The sequence below is a fragment of the Cervus elaphus genome, chromosome 12 (assembly GCF_910594005.1).
Source record: "Cervus elaphus chromosome 12, mCerEla1.1, whole genome shotgun sequence".
Lineage (NCBI taxonomy): Eukaryota > Metazoa > Chordata > Mammalia > Artiodactyla > Cervidae > Cervus > Cervus elaphus.
The window spans coordinates 49,454,182-49,473,463 of record NC_057826.1 but is presented as its reverse complement, the minus strand read 5'-3'; the positions used below and the strand labels follow the sequence as shown (position 1 = coordinate 49,473,463).

General features: G+C 34.1%; 1 protein-coding gene across 1 annotated transcript in view; it reads left to right on the top strand.

Annotated features, from left to right (window-relative positions):
- ADAM10 (ADAM metallopeptidase domain 10) overlaps positions 1-19,282 on the top strand; it is a 139,613-nt gene that overhangs the window by 65,310 nt on the left and 55,021 nt on the right. The window contains exon 4 of the mRNA XM_043921216.1: positions 1,580-1,738. Within this exon, the coding sequence (XP_043777151.1) occupies positions 1,580-1,738 (159 nt within the window). The remainder of the gene's footprint in view (positions 1-1,579; positions 1,739-19,282) is intronic.

Sequence of the window (19,282 nt, the reverse complement as noted above, 5' to 3'; positions counted from 1 at the left end):
TGGAAAACTACATTTATCAGCTTAGTAATGAAGGAAGAACAGAACAATTTATGGAAGTTGTAAAAAGCTAAAAAATCAAAGTCTTCTGGGGGTACTACGGACAAAATATCATGGAATTATAACTGTACGTTAGTAAATACCCAAGATGATCCTCATTTACTAAGACTTATTAAAGTTAACTGAAAGTTAAATTTCATTTCTACATAGTAGAGAGATTTCCCCTCAAATCTTAACTTGAAAAATTAAACACTTTGAGAAAGGTTTCTTTTTTTTTTTTTTTTTTTTATGAGGATAAATGAGGTTTTTTTGTACTTAAAATTTCTCATTTGTAGATTGAGCACAGTTAATAAATTTAAAGTTTTTTGTACTGTTATAATTGTGTAATAGAAAAGTAAAGTGTTTTTCCATTGATCAAGATTTCTAATGTTATAGTTTTTTTTTTATTATTTTCTTAATAGTTTATCTTGCTGGATAAGTAGCTTAGTAGTCCTCCCACCCCCTTTATTTTGCTAGGTGATAGTCGAGAAGCGTATGACAAAATGAGTTTGTAGATAAATGTCATATCATTTAAAATGCAAATGTCTTGGATTCAGCTTCAGTCTATGATTAAAGTCAACTAATTAGTGCTAATCTACAACTTAGAAATTGAAAAAAAAAAGCTGATGTTTAGAATTTTTTTTTTAGTTGTGTTTGTGTATATTCATAGTAACTTTTAATTGTTAGTATCTGAGAAAGTTATACATTATGGTTAATAAAGGAGAAAGCCATACGAAGTCAGAAAATAAAAGCTAGACCTTTGTTTTGTTTTGTTTTAGTGAAAAAATTTTAAATGGTAAATTAAACTTCATAGACCCCTCCTACTTCCCACCTCTTATCATTTGATGTTTTGTGACTATTAAAAACCAAAACTACTTTCTTTTTTATTATTTTCTTTCCCTAAAGAAGTATCATTGATGAGACACTATCACAAACTTCCAATATCTTGAAAAGAATTAGTGGTATACTTTGAAAATTTTTACACTCTTCTATTTTGAAAATGTATTTCTAAAACCAATTCCTTGGTAAGGAAGCCAAGATGCTCATGCAGAATATATTAGGTGGGACAGAACTTTTTTTTAATGACAATTAGAGCAGAAATTCAAAATATACTTTAATGTCTTTATTTTGAAAGTATGTATTTTATACTTGTATTTTAACAAAGAGCTGTTAAATGTATGTATTTTAACAAAGAGCTACTTGTCTCTTTCTAAGTTTATTTCGCTGTCATTTATTCAATGACTATTGCATACATGCCAGGCTCTGTGCTAGGTGTTGGGAATTTGATTGTCGGCAAGACAGATGTTCCATATTTCATTGTTTTTATGTATATATATATATACATACATATATATATATATAATATATATTTACTAAGTTCTAGTTCACATTTACATTGATATATTTCATGTGAAAATTAATTTCTCTGGTAAATTTGTATTTGGGTTTTTTTCAATACATAAGAATGGCTTTTTAAAGAAGAATGAATTTAACATTCATGTGCAAATTGAATTCCTTAAGAGTTTGTTGCTTTCATTAATAGGTGAAGAAGGAAGCTTTAGCCATGGGTCTGTTATTGATGGAAGATTTGAAGGATTCATTCAGACTCATGGTGGCACCTTTTATGTTGAGCCAGCAGAGAGATATATTAAAGACCGAACTCTGCCATTTCACTCTGTCATTTATCATGAAGATGATATTAGTAAGTACTTAATTTTGCAAAAGCATATAAATAGTTAAAACTATGTGGAGACAAATGAAATCTGAGCTGTTTTCTTTCCTAAGCTATTAATCAGGCTAGAAAATAGGTTCACAACCAAAATCTCAGTTAAATGATAGATTTATATAGTGAGATAATATCATTGTCGGTCTGTGCCTCCACTTTGTTGACATGATACTACCAATTGTATTTGAACTATGAATCAGCCAACTCTGATTGAACTGGAAATTCTATATTCTGATGTTATCTAGTCATTTAATGCTGTAACACCTGTATGCGTGTGCATGTGTATGGCCTACCGAAGCACGTAAATTTCAGTGTGGATATTTGCATAGCATTTAAAGAATATTTTAGATGTTTTTGTAATTTCTAAGCCTTTTGAATATTTTTGGGATCTTGAATTGATAACTTGACTTGCGCTGGGTAAAACTTCAGATTTATTGTTACAGATTTTATACTTGACCATAGTCTTTATATGATGGTAATTTGTTGGGAAAGTTCTTTTTCTGTGTTTTAAGAGAGTAGAAAATGTATTTGGACTTGACCTTTTCATGCTAACATTGTCTGTATATCCATAATCATTAAATCATGAGAATGCTGAAATGAAATGACCCAGAAATACATTCCTCTAATTCACATGCCTCTTGAATACTCATATTTTATTTTTGACTGTAATAAGACTAGTCTCTCAATTTTTGCCTATTTTCCTTATCTGGCAGGTTCCAAGCTTCATTTTCTATTATGCATATAGAAATTTGTTGTCAGTAATTTTGTTCTCACCCCTGGTAATGTATGGGAAAGTCTTAATCATGTTGACTTTTTGCTCTGTCAGCTTTGACAGTTTCTATACTGAAGTCTGTCATCTTTAATGCTCGATTACTATATAAAATAGCATAATTGCTCTAGATGGAACACATTTATGGTTTTACTACTACCTGATAAATCATAAATTTGTTGTTAATACTGCTTATCCACATTTTTGCTCATCCCTATTTGATTTCTGTTCCAATTCCCTTCTTGATATTTCAGATTCTCCTCAAACTCCAATCTACAGTCTTCCTTCACAAGCTGGAGTATGGATTCCTTTACCTTCCTTTCTTTTTGCCAACAGGATCATCATCTACTTGATTTGTATGATACTTTTGAATTTTCTTAGTAATTTAGTTGTTTTGCAGGTTTACCTCCCCTGTCAGGGTGTGTAAGTTCTTCAACTACAGTTTCTGTTTTTTTGTTTTTCTCCTTTAACATCTCACATATCATTTACCTCTGGAGCACTTTTCTTCACTGATACTTAATAAAGTCCTGCAACATTTTACCTAGAAAGTATTCTCAAAATCGAACAAGACCTTTGGGGAAATAAAGGAGAGGAAGAGAGTGATTGACAGATTTTGAATTCATGGTTTCCTTCTTATCATATTGTAATCAAGCAGTTCTTCTCCTTCTATTTCCTATAAGTATCCTCTACTGTGTTTGTTTTGCCTTTTATGTGTGTACTACTTGTATGTAGTTTAAGCATGTCCTGCTCTTTTTTCAGAATTCTGTTTCTTCTTCATCATATAATTGCATTTTTCCACTTTGCATCTTTTAGTGATTTTCAGATATCTCCCTTTATTTCAACCTTTCTTTTTCCCCAAAGGTGATGAGTCAGCTTGGAGAATTGATGGCAGTGGATGCAACTTAGTGTTCAATTCCTTTTGGCATTTAACTTTACCATTGACTTCAGTGCTTAATTCTTAATTGTTTTAGTAAATATATATTCATGGTAAGGAGATCTTTTCACATTCTGTTTATTATTATATACCAGTAGTTGTATTAGAGCTTAAAAATAGTAATATTTAGGGTGATTTTGTTTGTAACTTTCTCTGGTAAATGGAAATGTCATGATGTGACGATGACAATATGGGAAGCATTGCCTTAAACAGAATTTTTAATGCTTGCAGATTTAGACTGTTACTTTCGAAAAACTAGCTGAAAATCTGTCAAATTAGCTATGAAAGGAAAGCATACACTTGTTAACTTTTTAGTTAAATAGTTGCTCTAAGTCTAGATTCTAGACCAAGGTTGATAGACTGTAAAAGGTTCAGATATTAAATATTTCATGTTTATTGGCCATATTAGTTCTATTGCAACTGAATTCTGCCATTGTTGTATGAAAACAGAGTAGAAAATATGTGAATGAATAAGAATGACTGTGTTCCAATAAAACTTTAGTTATTGACACTTAAGTTTGAATTTCATGAGATTTTTACATGACACAAAATATTATTCTTTTAATTTTTTCCCACCATTTGGAAATGTAAAATCCATCTTTAGCTTTCATGCCAAACAAAAGAACTCATCTATCTAGTAGGCTTTTGTTTGCCTACCTCTGTTCTAGAGGATGGATAGATAAATTTTATTTAAGTTAAAATATAGTTGATATACAACATTATATTAACTTCAGCTATATACATTATGAAATGATCACCATGATAAGCTAGTAACATCAGTCACTATACACAATTATTAGAGTATTACTGACTGTATTCTCTATGCTATGTATTATTTCCTTATGACTTCCTTATTTCATGACTGGACATTTGAGCCTCTTAATCTCCTTTATCTATTCGTCCAGTCTCCTACTCTTCTTCCTGGCAACCACTGATTTGTTCTCTGTGTCTATAAGTCTGTTTTTGTTTTGTTTTATTCATTCATTTGCTTTGTTTTTTTAGTTTCCGTGTGTAAGTGAAATCACATGATACTTGTCTAGATTAAATTTACTTTTAATTGGCCCTTTAACCTCTCAGTGTAGAATACCTAAGGTTCTAATAACAGTAGAAGTACAAGTAGTTACTATTCTTTAGTGTATACCCAGCACCATATGAAGTTCTTTGCCTGCATTATTTTAATCTTCACAATAACCCTATGAGGTATGTAGGCACACATGTTACCTCTACTTTACAGTTGAGGAAATGGAGCATAGAAACTTTATGTTGCTTGATTGTGGATGTTGTGTTCTTATCCCTGTGTCTTCTGTTTCATTCTTGTAAATGAAGCTGTAAATTCTCACTGCCCTTATTCCAAGGATTTCTGGGTCTTTTCTGAAATCTGTAAGCCTCCCTGAAATCACACATTTGCATTTATTGCTGCTTAGAGCCAAATTCTTTCCTTAACATATTTAGCAGTGGATGTTTTATTTCACAGCTAATTAAAAGGGAGACCGTGTCCCTTTATTATTTAATAATAATATTATTTTCATACAATTTACTTAAGTGCCAATAGTTTATTTTTACAACTAAAGTACTGTATGATTGTTTAGGTCATTGTCTATAGGCTTGAGTGAATTTGGTGTCCCTATATGTATTACTTTCAGCAGAAGCAAATTACAGGTGAGGCATGCCAGCTTTGGATAGGAATCCTGATGAGAATTTGGCTACCTTCCTCTTAACACTGTTCTTGTAGCTCTAGACCTGAATGTATGAAACTACCGTGGAACATGATATTGCTCTTCTGGAGAACCTTAGGGAATGGCTTCTGAGGCCATTCCTGTATACAGGAACACAGAGCCAGTTTTCAGTGAAAATACTTAATAACTTCTAGATGCTTTGATATAATTTACTTAAGTGCCAATAATTTGACATGAAGGTGATAACTACATGTAGTGACCAGCTTAAAATTAGCACTTGTTCAATTCTGTGCTTAGGTGGTTAAAAGGCACTGTCTTCTAGGACAAAGAGGTATGAATAGTTATGACAGGGTAAGAATACCATTTAGTTCTCTACCTCTTGGACCAGTTTATTTCAAAGAAACTGGAAAAAACATTGTCCTATAAACTATGCTATACCATAAACTATACTGTTAATCTTACTAATATGAGTACTTTTAGGAATGTCTGTATAAGTGCTTGGAATTGGTTTAAATAGTGGTAAATAGTGGATCTTTGTACCCTTTTGTGTACTACCTTTCTGAGAGGCAAAGGTCTAAGTAATTTTTCCATGCTGTACTTATAAAGAACTATTTTGCCTCTGAATTAAAAGGTATTTTAAGTAAATATTTGACGCTGCAGAGTAAGAGTCAAATTCTTTCACTTCAGATTATTGTCCTTTGGGTGGTATAGAGAAGCCCAGAGAGCTTGCATTGGCTTCTGCCTCATATAGCAGTAGGATACTTTTACTGTCAGCCTGTGTGCTAGCTGGGACTGTACTTGTAGCTTCATTATCTTGTGTTTCAATGAGAAGACTCATTATTCCTCGTTCTGAAAAATTGAGACTGTTGAATTTTACTTAATCATTTCAAGATGAATGACTCCTTCACGTAGAAGTCTCTATTTCTGAAACGTAAGGATATTGTTTTTAATTAACCTTAAAAAAACAATTTGTTCCATAATGTGTTTTGGAAGTTGTGGACATAAATGAGTTTTCTCATAGGCATTAAGACTTTCAACTCTTTTTGTGTTACTGTTAGTGAGAAGAAGGGACAAGGAATAGAAGAAAAAGAGGGAAGGAAGAATTGAATTGGAAAGTATTGATAATGACTAGCATTTTTCATATCTGATATATTGATTAATCGTGTTCATATAGAGGTCACAGGAAATTCTGAGGATTTATCTTGAAATGTTTCTGTCTGTGCTTAAGGTCCATTCTGGAGCTTAGAAATATGCTTATGTGTATTGAAGTTGTGACAGACAGTGGTAGACACTTAGAAAGATTAAGGAATGAAGTGTTCTGATTGATAATTCAGTCACAGATGGCTCAACTGTGATGGGAAGTGCCCATGACTTCAGAACTTCATAGTGTATACAAGTTTATTGTCAGTCTATAAACTTGCTTTACTTAGCATTGATCTTAAATACTTAATTTTATTAAGCACAGTGATAATATTTGAAAGAAGTATAAAAACTTAGAGGCATTGTTGACTCTTTTTGTTTTTTCCTGAGTTAATCTCTAGGGAAATATAATTTCTTCAAACAATCCATAGGCACAAATGAAGAAAAGTTGAGAAGTCTTTGAGAAATGATAGCTTTTTGAAAAATATTTAATTAGAAATGTGAGATATTTAATCGGGAACACATTTAAGGGGTTTGATTCTTTTTGCAGAATTTGGGGAAAATATGCCCAGCACTTTCATATTATTCAATCACAGTTTATTTTATGTATGTAAATAAGACTCAAGTTAAAGACATTTTAAATCAAGACATTTTTTGATTGGTTAGCATGTATATTTGTATACATATTTATTTAAAAACATAAATAGAAACTATTTTAGCTGCATAATGATCATTTCAGAAACATAGATTATTTAAAAATAACAAAGCTCTTACATTATAAAACAACTTTAAAACTCACCCTAGAAAGTAAAATTATATTTGAAAATTTTGTTCTTTTTCTTCTGAGAAATATTACCTCACGATTTTGTTTTGCAGTGTTTTGTTACAGTTTTACAAAGAGATTGAATAAGAAATTTAGTTCATTGTACACCTGAATATTGTATTAAGGATGCAGTTTGAATATGTTCTCACTATACTGTTGTAGGTTTTGAGAGTTTGGAAAAAGTTTATAGATATTTGATTTGATAGTAAGAAGAAAGAAAGTTTTAAATTAAGACTTCATAACCATGTGTGTTTAAAAAATAAGGATTTTCTTTTGGGGGGCATTGTTTCTTCTTCATACCTCATCGGCAAGCTGTTTGTGAAAAAGAGTTTTTTGGAATAGACTGAAGATTGATGTATTGATAGTTCTGAATTTAATGGAATTCTGTAATTTTAGTACTGGTGCAAAAGGCACTAGAATTACTTCTAACCTCTTAAGTTTTAAGATCATGGAAACTGAAGTCTGTGTGTGTGTAGGTGCATGCTCAGTTGTGTCTAACTCTTTGTGACCCTATGGACTGTAGCCCACCAGGCTCCTCTGTCCATGAAATTTTCCAGGCAAGAATATTGGAGTAGGTTTCCATTTCCTTCTCCAGGGGATCTTCCCAGCCCAGGGATCAAACCCACATCTCTTGCATCTCCTGCATTGGCAGGTGGATTCTTTACCACTGTGTCACCTTGGAAGTCCAAAACTGAAGCCTAAAGAGTCTTTTTAAACAGCTTGGGCAAGATATTTTCATGGCAAGGATCCATGTATCCTGACTTCCTCCAGTACATTATTAGTTACATTGTACATTGTAAGTTAGGAGAGACTTGTTTAAAGGGGCTAAAGTCAAAGGACTTAATGACAGTAAAGACAGTTATTGTGAGGATTAAAAATATTAGGAGAAAGCTAAGGCTTTATTTTTGGTATCATTGATTTTGCAGAAGTATGGCTATGTTTGCTACTGGAAAATAGGGTAAATTGACATTTCAGGTTCAACTTTTATGAGTGATGATTTATAGAAAAACTAATAGAAGTAGCATTAAAAGTATGTATATGTTTATATTTCACATCTCTTCTAGCACAATTCAGTGCTTGATGTTTATTTTTAGTGACCTTGTAAGTGTGTCTAAAGACATTGGTCTGAGACTTGAGCCCTGTAAAGAACTGCTTTACATTGTGGTATCATATTTATTATAAACATGTAAAACTTCTGTTCATGGTTTATAAATTTGGAGATTAGATATCTTGGTAAGCAATCTTGTATCTTATGTTTATATTCAAATATTAGACTAGGAATTCATTGATGTGGATTTTCCTGCTTTCAGCAACTGTAGAGTCTTGGATTTTGTTGGGGAAGGAAAAAACTTTCCCTGTGCTCCATTTTTGTTCTTCTAGCTGATCTAAGAATTTTAAAAGAAGAAGAAGATCACATTTAATTATGTACATACAAGGTCTCCATCAGGAAAATGAGACCCCAGAACAACTTAGGCAATTGAAGTTTATATGGCATTTCATAGGTGAAGAGGCTAAGGGTTTGGTATTTAAAAGGGGAGCAAAAAAATTACAGGAAGATGGGAGAGCAAATGTTGGGTAAACAGGTGTTTGCTGTGCCACGCAGGGACAATGGGACACAGAGAGGGCTTTGATCTCCAGGCCCTGCTGAGTTCTTCCTGCCACACCTACTCCATATTTTTTGTAGATCTCTGTGTTGATAGTGCTCTTCCTAGACCTGACCCTTTATCTAAATTCTTTCAGGCAGTTAAAGGGGAGGTAAAAAGAAAGATTTTTTTCTTTCTACCTTCCTCTTTCTTAAAAATAATTGGCCTAAAATAATCTGTATGCCAAAGAAAGACATTTTGTAGTATGTTGTAAAACAAATGAACAGGAAATTAACAAGTGATACAGTGTTAATAACTAAGTACAGATTTTCTTCAAATTTCACAAAATTTTACACCAGTGTCCATTATTTGTTTTCATATTTTCTTCAAGACTCTGCATGGTATTTAATTGCATTGATCAGCTTCAGCTGCATGCAACAGATTCTGGTAAATTCTCTTTTCATTTTTATTCTATAGCAGGTATTTTCTAATTTTTCTTGTTATGGCTTCTTAAATACACCCATCATTTAATAGTAGAAATTTAATTTTCAGATACACGGGATTTTGTTTAAAGTACCTTGAATATTAATTTCTCATTTTGATACAAATTTCTCATTTAAATGTTTTCATCTCTGTAGTCACCCTCTGTGTTTTTTTCAGTCTAACTTTATTGAGGTTTTTGATGGCCCAGTTGAAGCACTTTCTTTGTAAATGTCACACGCACTTGAAAATATGTGGGTTATTTTCAAATATCTTTTGATACTGATTTATAATGTAATTCCACAGTGATAAGAGAAAGACTATGATTTCAATACCTTTAGACCCTGAAATTTTTACACCTTGTTTTATGTCCCTTTATGTTCCAGTGTCTCCTAGTTTAAAATTAATGGGAACTTAAATAGAATTTGTATCCTACTGTTGTGTGAAATTTGTATAAATCTTAATTACATTGAATTGGTTCACAGAGCTTTTCAGGTTTACTAAAAAGTAGAAGAATACTTCTCTGTATTCATTCTTTTAATTTTTGAGAGTTTGGTATTGAAATTGCAAATAAAGATCTTGGTTTATCCACTTAAAAAATAATTGTAATATTTAGTGAAACTCTATATAACCTTGTTTTGTATTTTCCAAGTCTCCTATAAATATGTTATCATACTTTCGTAACTAAAGAAAATAAAAATGAAAGCTAAAAAATACCAATGAAAGACATTTTCAGGTGTCAAATTTTGCTCCCTTACAGAATCATATATTTAAAGATGACCTTGTAGATCAACAGTTAAAACTGCTTTTGAGTTTAATTCATTTACTTAAAATCACATAAGTTAGTGAGAGACATGTTAGGGAAAAAGCATGGGAGGAAACGTGTCAGAGAACTGAGGCATGGCATGTGTATGAGAAGGTAGTTTGAGGGGAAATCAGGATGTTGTTTTAGAATAGCTTTGTGACCTTAGGCAAGTAAGGAACTTTCTTTTTCTGGGTCTCATTTTCTTCGTATTATAAAGTGAAGGTGTCACATTGTTAACATTCCTTATTTCTTCTAAAATTTGGTAATTCCAAACTACTTTTTCTCCAAAGCTGGAAATATTCTTAGCTTTTCTGATTATGAAATGACTATATAAAATAGACATTTTTCCTTGTGACTTAATTAGAAGATGAAAATACCTTATATTTGTTTCTATTCCAATAAATATAGCCCTATCTTTTTTGAACATGAGGCTAGCCCTACCTTTTTAATACCTGCATAGTATTTCAGTGTTTCATTGATGAATATATTATTTATCAACTCATCAACTAAATATTTAGATTGTTTACTCTTTTTTTTATTACTGCAGTACACATTTTTGTGCATAATTTTCCCCCTCAGCATGTTGTATATTACCAGGTGATGCTCTAAGAAAGTCATACAGATTTATACTTTTCTACATAGAAACTTAACATTGATGTAATAATGTGTTAATGTAGTTTGCAGGCCTATTTCTCTAATTGCTCCACAAAAGTGACATTAAAAAAATGTATATATAGGATGCAGTTGAAGCTTATACATTGTCTTTGGTTGTCTCGTCTTTCTTTAAACAATTTTATTAAGGAAAAATTGACATAAACTGTGAATATGTAAAGTATACAGTTTGGTAATTTTAAACATATGTATTTATCTGTGAAACTGTCACCATAATCAAGAATAGTATAAATATTCATTGCCCCCAGTTGCTTCCTTCTCCTCAGTGTAGTCCTCCTTTTCTTCCCACCTCTCTTTCCTCAAGCACCAATCTGTAGGTGAATTTGGCATTATCTAGAATTTTATGTAAGTGCAATTATATGTTATATACTCCTTAAAACTGTCTTCTTAACTTAGCTCTAAAGAGGGGGCATTTTGGAAATTTAAGACAAGCCTTGTAGAAACAAGAGAGCAGAACGAATGCTCATCTTATGTTACTTACGTATAAATTCTCTCTTCGCCAAACCCACACTCATCCTTCAAAATATAATCCAAGTATAATGTCCTGGAAACCTTTTCTGGCCCCTTAGTTCTGGGTATCCTCTTTTTATTTCGATTGGTATATTGGTGAGTCCTCTGTATGTTTTGAATTCAGTATTTACAGATCATTGGTCATATGATGACCTTTGAGAAGAGGCATGGAAGGAAAATTGCTGTTGGCTGGATGAGTAAATTCAACCATTATTTAATAAACTGTGGATGATTGCAGAGAGACTTAATATTTAGCAAGTAGATAATTAAATGGAATTCTTGTTTACATATCTGATACCCCAGCTAGACTGTAAGCTCTTTGATCATATATATTGTGTCATTTATTCTTGTATTGCTTATGTTTGGTAAATAATAGTTTTTCCTTCCCATTATTAGTTTTGTAAATAAATTAGTAAAATTAGGAATAACATTGACATTTAATTAGGAAATTTATGTGCATACAGTATGGCCCTAATTTTGAATGTGCCCTATTTTATAGTCAATCTGTAAAGTAGTTAGAGATTTAGAACATAATGATAGACAGTGCCTAGTTATTGCAGGTGGAATGAAGGTTAAAAGGATGTTGTTGGAGCCAACAATTTACAGATCTTTAGTTAGTTGATGACCTTTGAAAAGAGGTGTGGAAATCAGCTGCCGACTGAAAAATTAAATTTAGCAAGTGTTTATTGATTTGGGAATATTGAGGAACCATTCAGACTTCTTTTTAAACCTTCAGGAATATTCTTAGTCAATAATTGAGCATCACTATGTGATTAATTTTGTATCAGAAATGTTATCAAAGCACTAGTATGCACTGGGGGACCCATAGGAATATGTAGGAAGATTCCCAGTGGAGGTGGCATTTAACTTGAACTTTGAAGATAGGGGTAGACTTTTGACTGCTGGAGATAAGAATCTGTGATAATAGGAGAAAGATAAATATTATTCTGGCAGGACCATATTTATTTTTAGCTGCTGCAGCTCAGGAACTTCCGGAAAGAAACTAGTCTCTTTGGCCTGGAGTGACCTGTTTTCTGTGTATAGGTTTATAGTGCTAAATCAAATAAATGGAATTAACAGTCACTTTAAATCAGTATGATACAAGTTTTCATTCCATTTCAGTTTTAAGATTTACAGGTTTAATGATAGCTTAATAGTTAATATTGTTTGAGTGTCTAATCTGTACAAGATACTTCTAGATATCTTGGATACAGTGATGAACAAGGCAGAGTTTCTGTCCTAATGCCCTCTAGAGTCTGCTGATCAGAATAATAGAGCAGCACATTTCCTATTGACCTGATACCCATGACTCCCCTGGCCCCCAACACCAGCCCATCTTAAAAACTATAGGTGGGAAGGGACTTGCCTGGACCAGCTCCAAGTTTCTGTTTCCTTGGAGATCAGTGTTGTGAGAGCATGTGGAAAAGGGGACCTCTTTAGCTTACTCTCCTTCCCAGGGACATTCATGCTATACCTTTCTTTTCCTGGTCTCGCCACCCTCCCCAAACAGAGACTGGTTGTGAGAGATGGGGAAAGGGAGAAAAGGACCTCTGTCCACTGGAATTAGAAGGGGGAAGGATATTTGGGGGCTGCCTGACCCATTCTTCCATTCCTTCAAATTCACCATCTCTCCTTGAAAAGAAGAAGAAAGAAAAAGCCTCCTCTTCTTTTTACTGTTTCAGTGAATCCTTGCTGTTTTTTGGCAACTTTGGGAATAAATGGCATTTTCATGGGAAAGGACCTCACCTATCTACCTTTCAGATACTAGCAAAGCAAGTTTTTGTACAGTAACTGTCTATGGAGCCACTCTCTTTTAAATTCATTGACTAGCATAAAAGTTGGGTCATTTGATTAAATTTAGTGATTCATAGTGTGTTATTGATACAGACAGAGTAAAGGGACAAATGATGACTAGATAGTTAATCCTGCCTAGAGGATTTTAAGTAGAAGAAAAATGAGAGATCCCTATAATTTAATGATTACTTAAGAAAGCAGGTTTGCTTAATGACAAAACCAAACCAGCTTTCTTAGCAACAAAACCATGCAACAGAAGCATGGGACATGTCCCAAAACAATAAAATAGTGGTGGGATGAGACCCACATATTGATTGCCCAGTGAGCTCAGTAAGTTAATGGTCCCTAGGACATGCTGTTTGTACATATGAAAAACAATAATTTGTGGACTTAGCTTGACCATGTAGGGATAAGAAAATTCCCCTGCCCAACCTGGAGGAGAAACTAATGATGGAAACATGATGTCTACTCAAGAAAGACAAAGAAGTTTTCCACCCCCTTCCACTTTTCCTGATTATGAAACTAGCCCAGTAAGTACTCGAGACGTGGCATTTCTCCCTGCATGCTTGTAAGCCTCACAAGGGTCCTATTCTAATACATCACTTCTTATGTATCACTTTGCTCTCACTGAATTCTTCTCTGCACTGAGACATAAAGGACTATGGTACCAGAGCTCTTCGGAGCCCCTTGAAATGACACCAAACTGTTTCATTACTAGAGAAATTATACCAAGTTTTGATTGTTAGAATTATCTCTTAGCTAAGGCTTAGGATTCTGCAGTAAAATTCCTAACCTGGCAGTCACATTGAGGGAGGGATGGCTTGCTGGGAGTAGTGAGGATGTTAAGTCTACTGTAATTAGTATCTAGTGAGAAGTGGGTGTTTTATGTGTGACTCTGTTGGGGCAGATGATCTGAACTGTAAATATTTCCCCTTCCTGAAGTGGATGATTGAGAGTTAATTAGAGCTATTTCCTGCTTGAGGTGGTATCACAATATATGTATTATTTATATCTGTGCCTCCTACAACAAAGCAAAAGCAAGAGGTTGGCATGCAAAGGAACTGGAAGAAAGGCCTTAGATTTAAAGCTGATCTTTGTTTTAAATAGGCTGAATATTCTACACCAATGACTCATTCTTTGTGAAAGAATATGCTGTTTGGCCTTTTCAGGGGAACTACAGTGCATCCTATGATTTAGCATCTCAATGAGGGCTTATTCATTAGTCGAACAAAGGCTTTTTCTAGAAATGGGGATTATATTGTCAGTAATTTTAGAGGGAAATGTCATTGTCCATTTTCATAGTTTATGTGGTGACCAGGGAAAATAGGCTCTTTTAGAAGTTTTGAAAGTATATGGGAAACATTTTATACTTGTTTCTTGTTTTTTCTATTGAGAGAGTATTGTGCTGACAGATTTTGAAGCATATATAATACTGTTTTGTGACTTTGGAATTTTTTTTTTTAATCCTAAATATCAGGCTTTCCAAAAGAATGTATATTTAAACTTCATGATATATAAAATACAATTTACAAAGAAATAAAACACTTTAGTTCTTTTAAATATACTAACTCTTGATGTTTGTAATGTTTTATATTGTGGTGTACTAAATATAAATAGTCTTATTTTTTATTTCCCTACACATTTATAAATAATAGAGTTTCAGTACTTTGACAAAAATTTTTGAAGGTCATGGAATAGTTGTAATTTCCTCCGCTGATTATCAAGATCACTTTGCATAGTCTCAGCTTGCTTGGTCAGTTTTATTGCCTGTACTAATGTGGTAGGAGCCAACTCATTGGAAAAGGCCCTGATGCTGGGAAAGACTGAGGGCAGGAGGAGTAGGGGGTGGCAGAGGATGAGATGGCTGGATGGCATCACCGACTGAATGCACATGAGTTTGAGCAAACTCAGGGAGATCGTGAAGGACAGGGAAGCCTGTCGTGCTGCAGTCCACAGTGTCACAGAGAGTCAGACATGGCTTAGGGACTGAACAACTAATGCGGTAAAGTTAAACAATGAAATAGGATTGAGAAGGGTCTCTGGAAATGCCAGGTGGCATAAAGGAACTGCTTGAAGTTACAGATTATAATTTTTGAATGAGAACAATTATAGTTACCATTTTCTTCTCCAGCTCCATTGAACTGGAGGGGTATAGGTAGAGAGTTGAATTTTTTTTTTTTTTTAGTAGAGAGTTGCATTTTAACAGGTTTTGTTTGAGAGTTGGGAAGTGGAGGTGGCAAGGGAGTTGAAGGTAAATGAATGGAGTAATTATAATAATAATTGACTCTGGGATTTAAGCTGAATAAAGAGAAAGAGAATATCCAGTAGTGGACAGGGTAGTAGCATTGGTGGATTGAAGGGTTTTCAAGATGTTGAAGGATTGCTGGAGTCTAAGGGGGAGTGTTCTGAAAAGAGGAGTGGTGGAAAGAAAGTAGGATGAGGAAATTGAGATTAAGAAGGGGTTTCAGTAATTAGTGTTGACAGGTTCAAAAGTATGACCATGTAAGTGAGAAACTGAGCTAGGAGAAGACCATTGGAGAAAAGGTAGTATGAGTGTATTTAAGGGTCATCAACCTGAATGTTGAAATCACTAGGAATTATGATGGAGTGGTGTCTGAGAGAGTGATGGTGAATTAGGAGCTAAAAATAAGATAATAGAGGGAAGTAGTGATTTGGAGGCTGCAAAAACTTATAGTAAATTGAAGTATTTGGTGGTATAGTCTCATGACCATACAAGCTGAACCCCAATGAAAATAGTGCTAATGGGCCCAAGGCAGAAAATGGTAGATAGTTGTGAGTGTTTAAGGAAGTGGGGGTCAGGGGAATGTCTTCCTATGAACAGGAAGAGTTCTGGGGTTTCCCTTGGTATTTGCTGGAATCCTGCTGATAGAGGTGAAGAGTGCTGCAGAATGATTCTCTTGACCCCTGTCATGATGGACCAGAGGAAGTGATTTTGTGGAACATTAAGGACTCCCTTGATTCCAGCCAAATGCAGCCTATTAGGAATGAGATAGGGGCAGGGCAATCTTACTTTAGAATCCAGGCTACCTTTTTACTGGGGAGTAGTAGCCTGCTATATGGATGGTTGTTCTGCTGGCTTCCTGTCAACTCCTGCTGATATTAGCTTATTGATGGTATGGTATTATACCAGTACTTGCCTGACTTCTGATCATATGGAGGAGTGGTAGGGAAGAGATTGACTCTAATATTAATCACCTGTATTTACGATGTCACAAATACATACATGTGTATATATATGTATATGTTTGCATATATAAATCAACTATGTATTTTATCAAGTAGATGAGATACCCAGTAGTTACTTGATTACCTTAATCCTAATGGTCACATGCCTAGCATCAGTACCAGTATATTGATGATACAGAGTGCCAATGTGCTTAGTATTCAACATTATTAATATCTGGAAGATATAGTTTATTGGGATACTATATAATAGGGAATGCTGACTGTATATAAATCAGACATATATATTGTTTGTTGACTTCCCTTATCATTGCATTAAAAATGATGTTGCAGTTGTTTAAGATAGGGATATTTTTGTTCCATTCCTCAGTTTTGTAAGATGTTTAGTTAAATGCTATACACATATAATTTGTTTATGTGTTGGCGAGGAAATTTTCTCTTCTAGAAGTACTTTGTAGCAGCTCTTTTATGCCTGTGTAGGAGGAGATTCAAAATACCTTTTATGGTATGCTTTGAATGAAAGGTAAATCCTAATATCTGTCATGATTATGATATTTGGCATTTCTTAAATTTGAATAAGATCAGGCATATCAACTGATTTCACTTTATTTTGAAGTGTTAGTTAAACTGAATTATATATGAAAACAAAAAATGTTGTTTTGACATACTTGTTTTGTGGGGGACTTATAACTAGATTCCTAATGAACCACAGCTTTTTGGTTTCTAAAACTGAAAATCTTGATTTAGTAAATTCTCTTAAAAAACTGTTTGAAAAATGATAATAGCACTTATTTCTCTAGACATGCAAAATGTTTAATCTGACTCTTGTAGAGTCTATGTAGGTATCAGTCTTCGACTTAACCATATGACTGATTTTTTGGGGGGCAAAAGTTGTATCTTGGGATAAATGAAAACTAGTTTAAGATGAAAATATGCAGGAAATAGTGGTAAATACTAATACTGCTAAACATTTGCTGATATGCTGGGCCAAAATTATTTTGATATTGACTGTGACAGGAAAACTGCTAAATTCCAGTGCAGCTCAGATATAGAATGAGTTTTTCTATTCTCCTTAACAAAACTTTTTACTGTGTATAAGGTGATGCTGCCTGCAGTACCAGATAGTCCCAAATTAAACGACAAAAGGCACTGAAACCCCATTTCTCACTACTGTAACAGCTTAATGTGAATATTCATCATCGGTCAGCTTTTTTTCAAGAAGTGACTCAGGAATCTAGGCTGCTTTAGTTGGTGCCAATTTTACCCTTGCCGTTCTCAGTTTGTCTATTTCCAGCCATTCAGATTCGCCTGCGGTGCAGGAGACACAGGTTCGATCCCTGGGTTGGGAAGGTCCCCTTGAAAAAGAAATGGCTACCCACTCCAGTATTCTTGTCTGGGAAATCCCAGGGACGGAGGAGCCTGGTGGGCTACAGTCCATAGGGTCACAAGAAGAGTCAGACACAACTTAATGATTAAACCACCACCTATGGGGTGATACTTTCAGGAACTTTGAATATCCTGTTATGGTACATTTTGACCTAATGGCTTTGGTACCCCTTAATGCCAAGTTGCTCAGTCGTGTCCAACTCTTTGCAACCCCATGGACTGTAGCCTGCCAGGCTCCTCTGTCCCTGGCACTTCCTGGGCAAGAATACGGAGTGGGTTGCCATGCCTTCCTCCAGGGGATCTTCCTGACCCAGGGGTCAAACCCAGGTCTCCTTCATCTCCTGTATTAGCAGCCAGATTCTTTACCACTGGTGCCACCTGGGAGGGGGTGGTCCTTGCCCATATCAGCTTATGCAAATGGAGTTATAAAATGGTAAATTTTTAAGTCTCTCATTTCTTCCACATTTATTGGTTGGAATTTTACAGCTGTTGCAGTCTTGACTTCTGGTAAAAACTAAAGTTTAAATCAGAGCTACTGTGTCAGTGTAGGTAGGTTGGGTAGGCATAACCTCTGCCTCCTACCAGCCAGTTTAGATTTATATTGTAATATTTAATTAGTATTTCTGATGGAATAGGTCACTAGTGTCCACTTTAGGTTCTAGATTTACTTAGGAAAGTGTTTTTTAATTATAATTCTGTATATTATAACTATAGCTACTTATAGATGTTTTAGTGCTTCCCCTCTCACCCATGTCTTGGTATTTTATTTTGACAGTTCTCTTAATTATGGCTACTAGATAGAGTTATAAAATATGTTCATGAACTAAGGCAAACCTTAACAAGGGAGAAGTATGTGAACTGAGAGAGTGAAATAAACTTTTAAATGACTACACTAAATTGAACAGCTATCTGTAAATAGAAACAATTCAGTTAAAGCAAAATTAATCACTGTTTAATTAGAAAAGGAAAACAAATGATAATAAAATAGTTATTGCTTTGTAAAGCATTCACTTGAATTATACATTGAAGAAGTTTAAACTCAATCTGTTTTTACCACGCCATGTAGCATGTTTCTAGATTACTTTCCTTTAAGGCTAGTTGGTATTCATTGAAGGAATTCAAACAAATAAATATTATATTAGCCTAACTAGTTCAGATTGAAGTAGTTTTATATATTCACAGAATAGGAGATTTAATGTGTTTGAAGGGAAAGTTATAAATTACAAAATGAAGTAAATTGCAGTCTTAAAATGCTCTATATGTCTGAAGTGGGCAACATTTGGAAATTTAAACCCAGAATAAAGAACGATTATTGGTCTTTTTTAGAACTCACAAATCAGTCATATGAAAAAAACCTAGAGACCCGTGATGTTGAAGGAGAACTTTGGAACCTGCCAAACTTTTTAAAAAAGGAAATTTATTTATTTATTTGGCTATGCCAGGTTTTAGTTGTGTCATGTGGGATCTTTGGTTGCAGCATGTGAACTCTTAGTTGTGGGTTCTAATTCCCTGACCAGGAATCGAACCCGGACCTCCTGCGTTGGGAGCATGGATTCTTAACCAGTGGACCACCAGGGAAGTCCTTACTTGTCATATTTTAAAATTAGAATACCTAGCATAATGCCTTTCCCATTGGTGCTCAATAAGCATTTATGGCTTTCATGAATTATGACACATACATTTTTGTTTATAAGATAATTGGTACTATCTTAACATGTGACAGTAATAGCATTTCTTCTTTGTG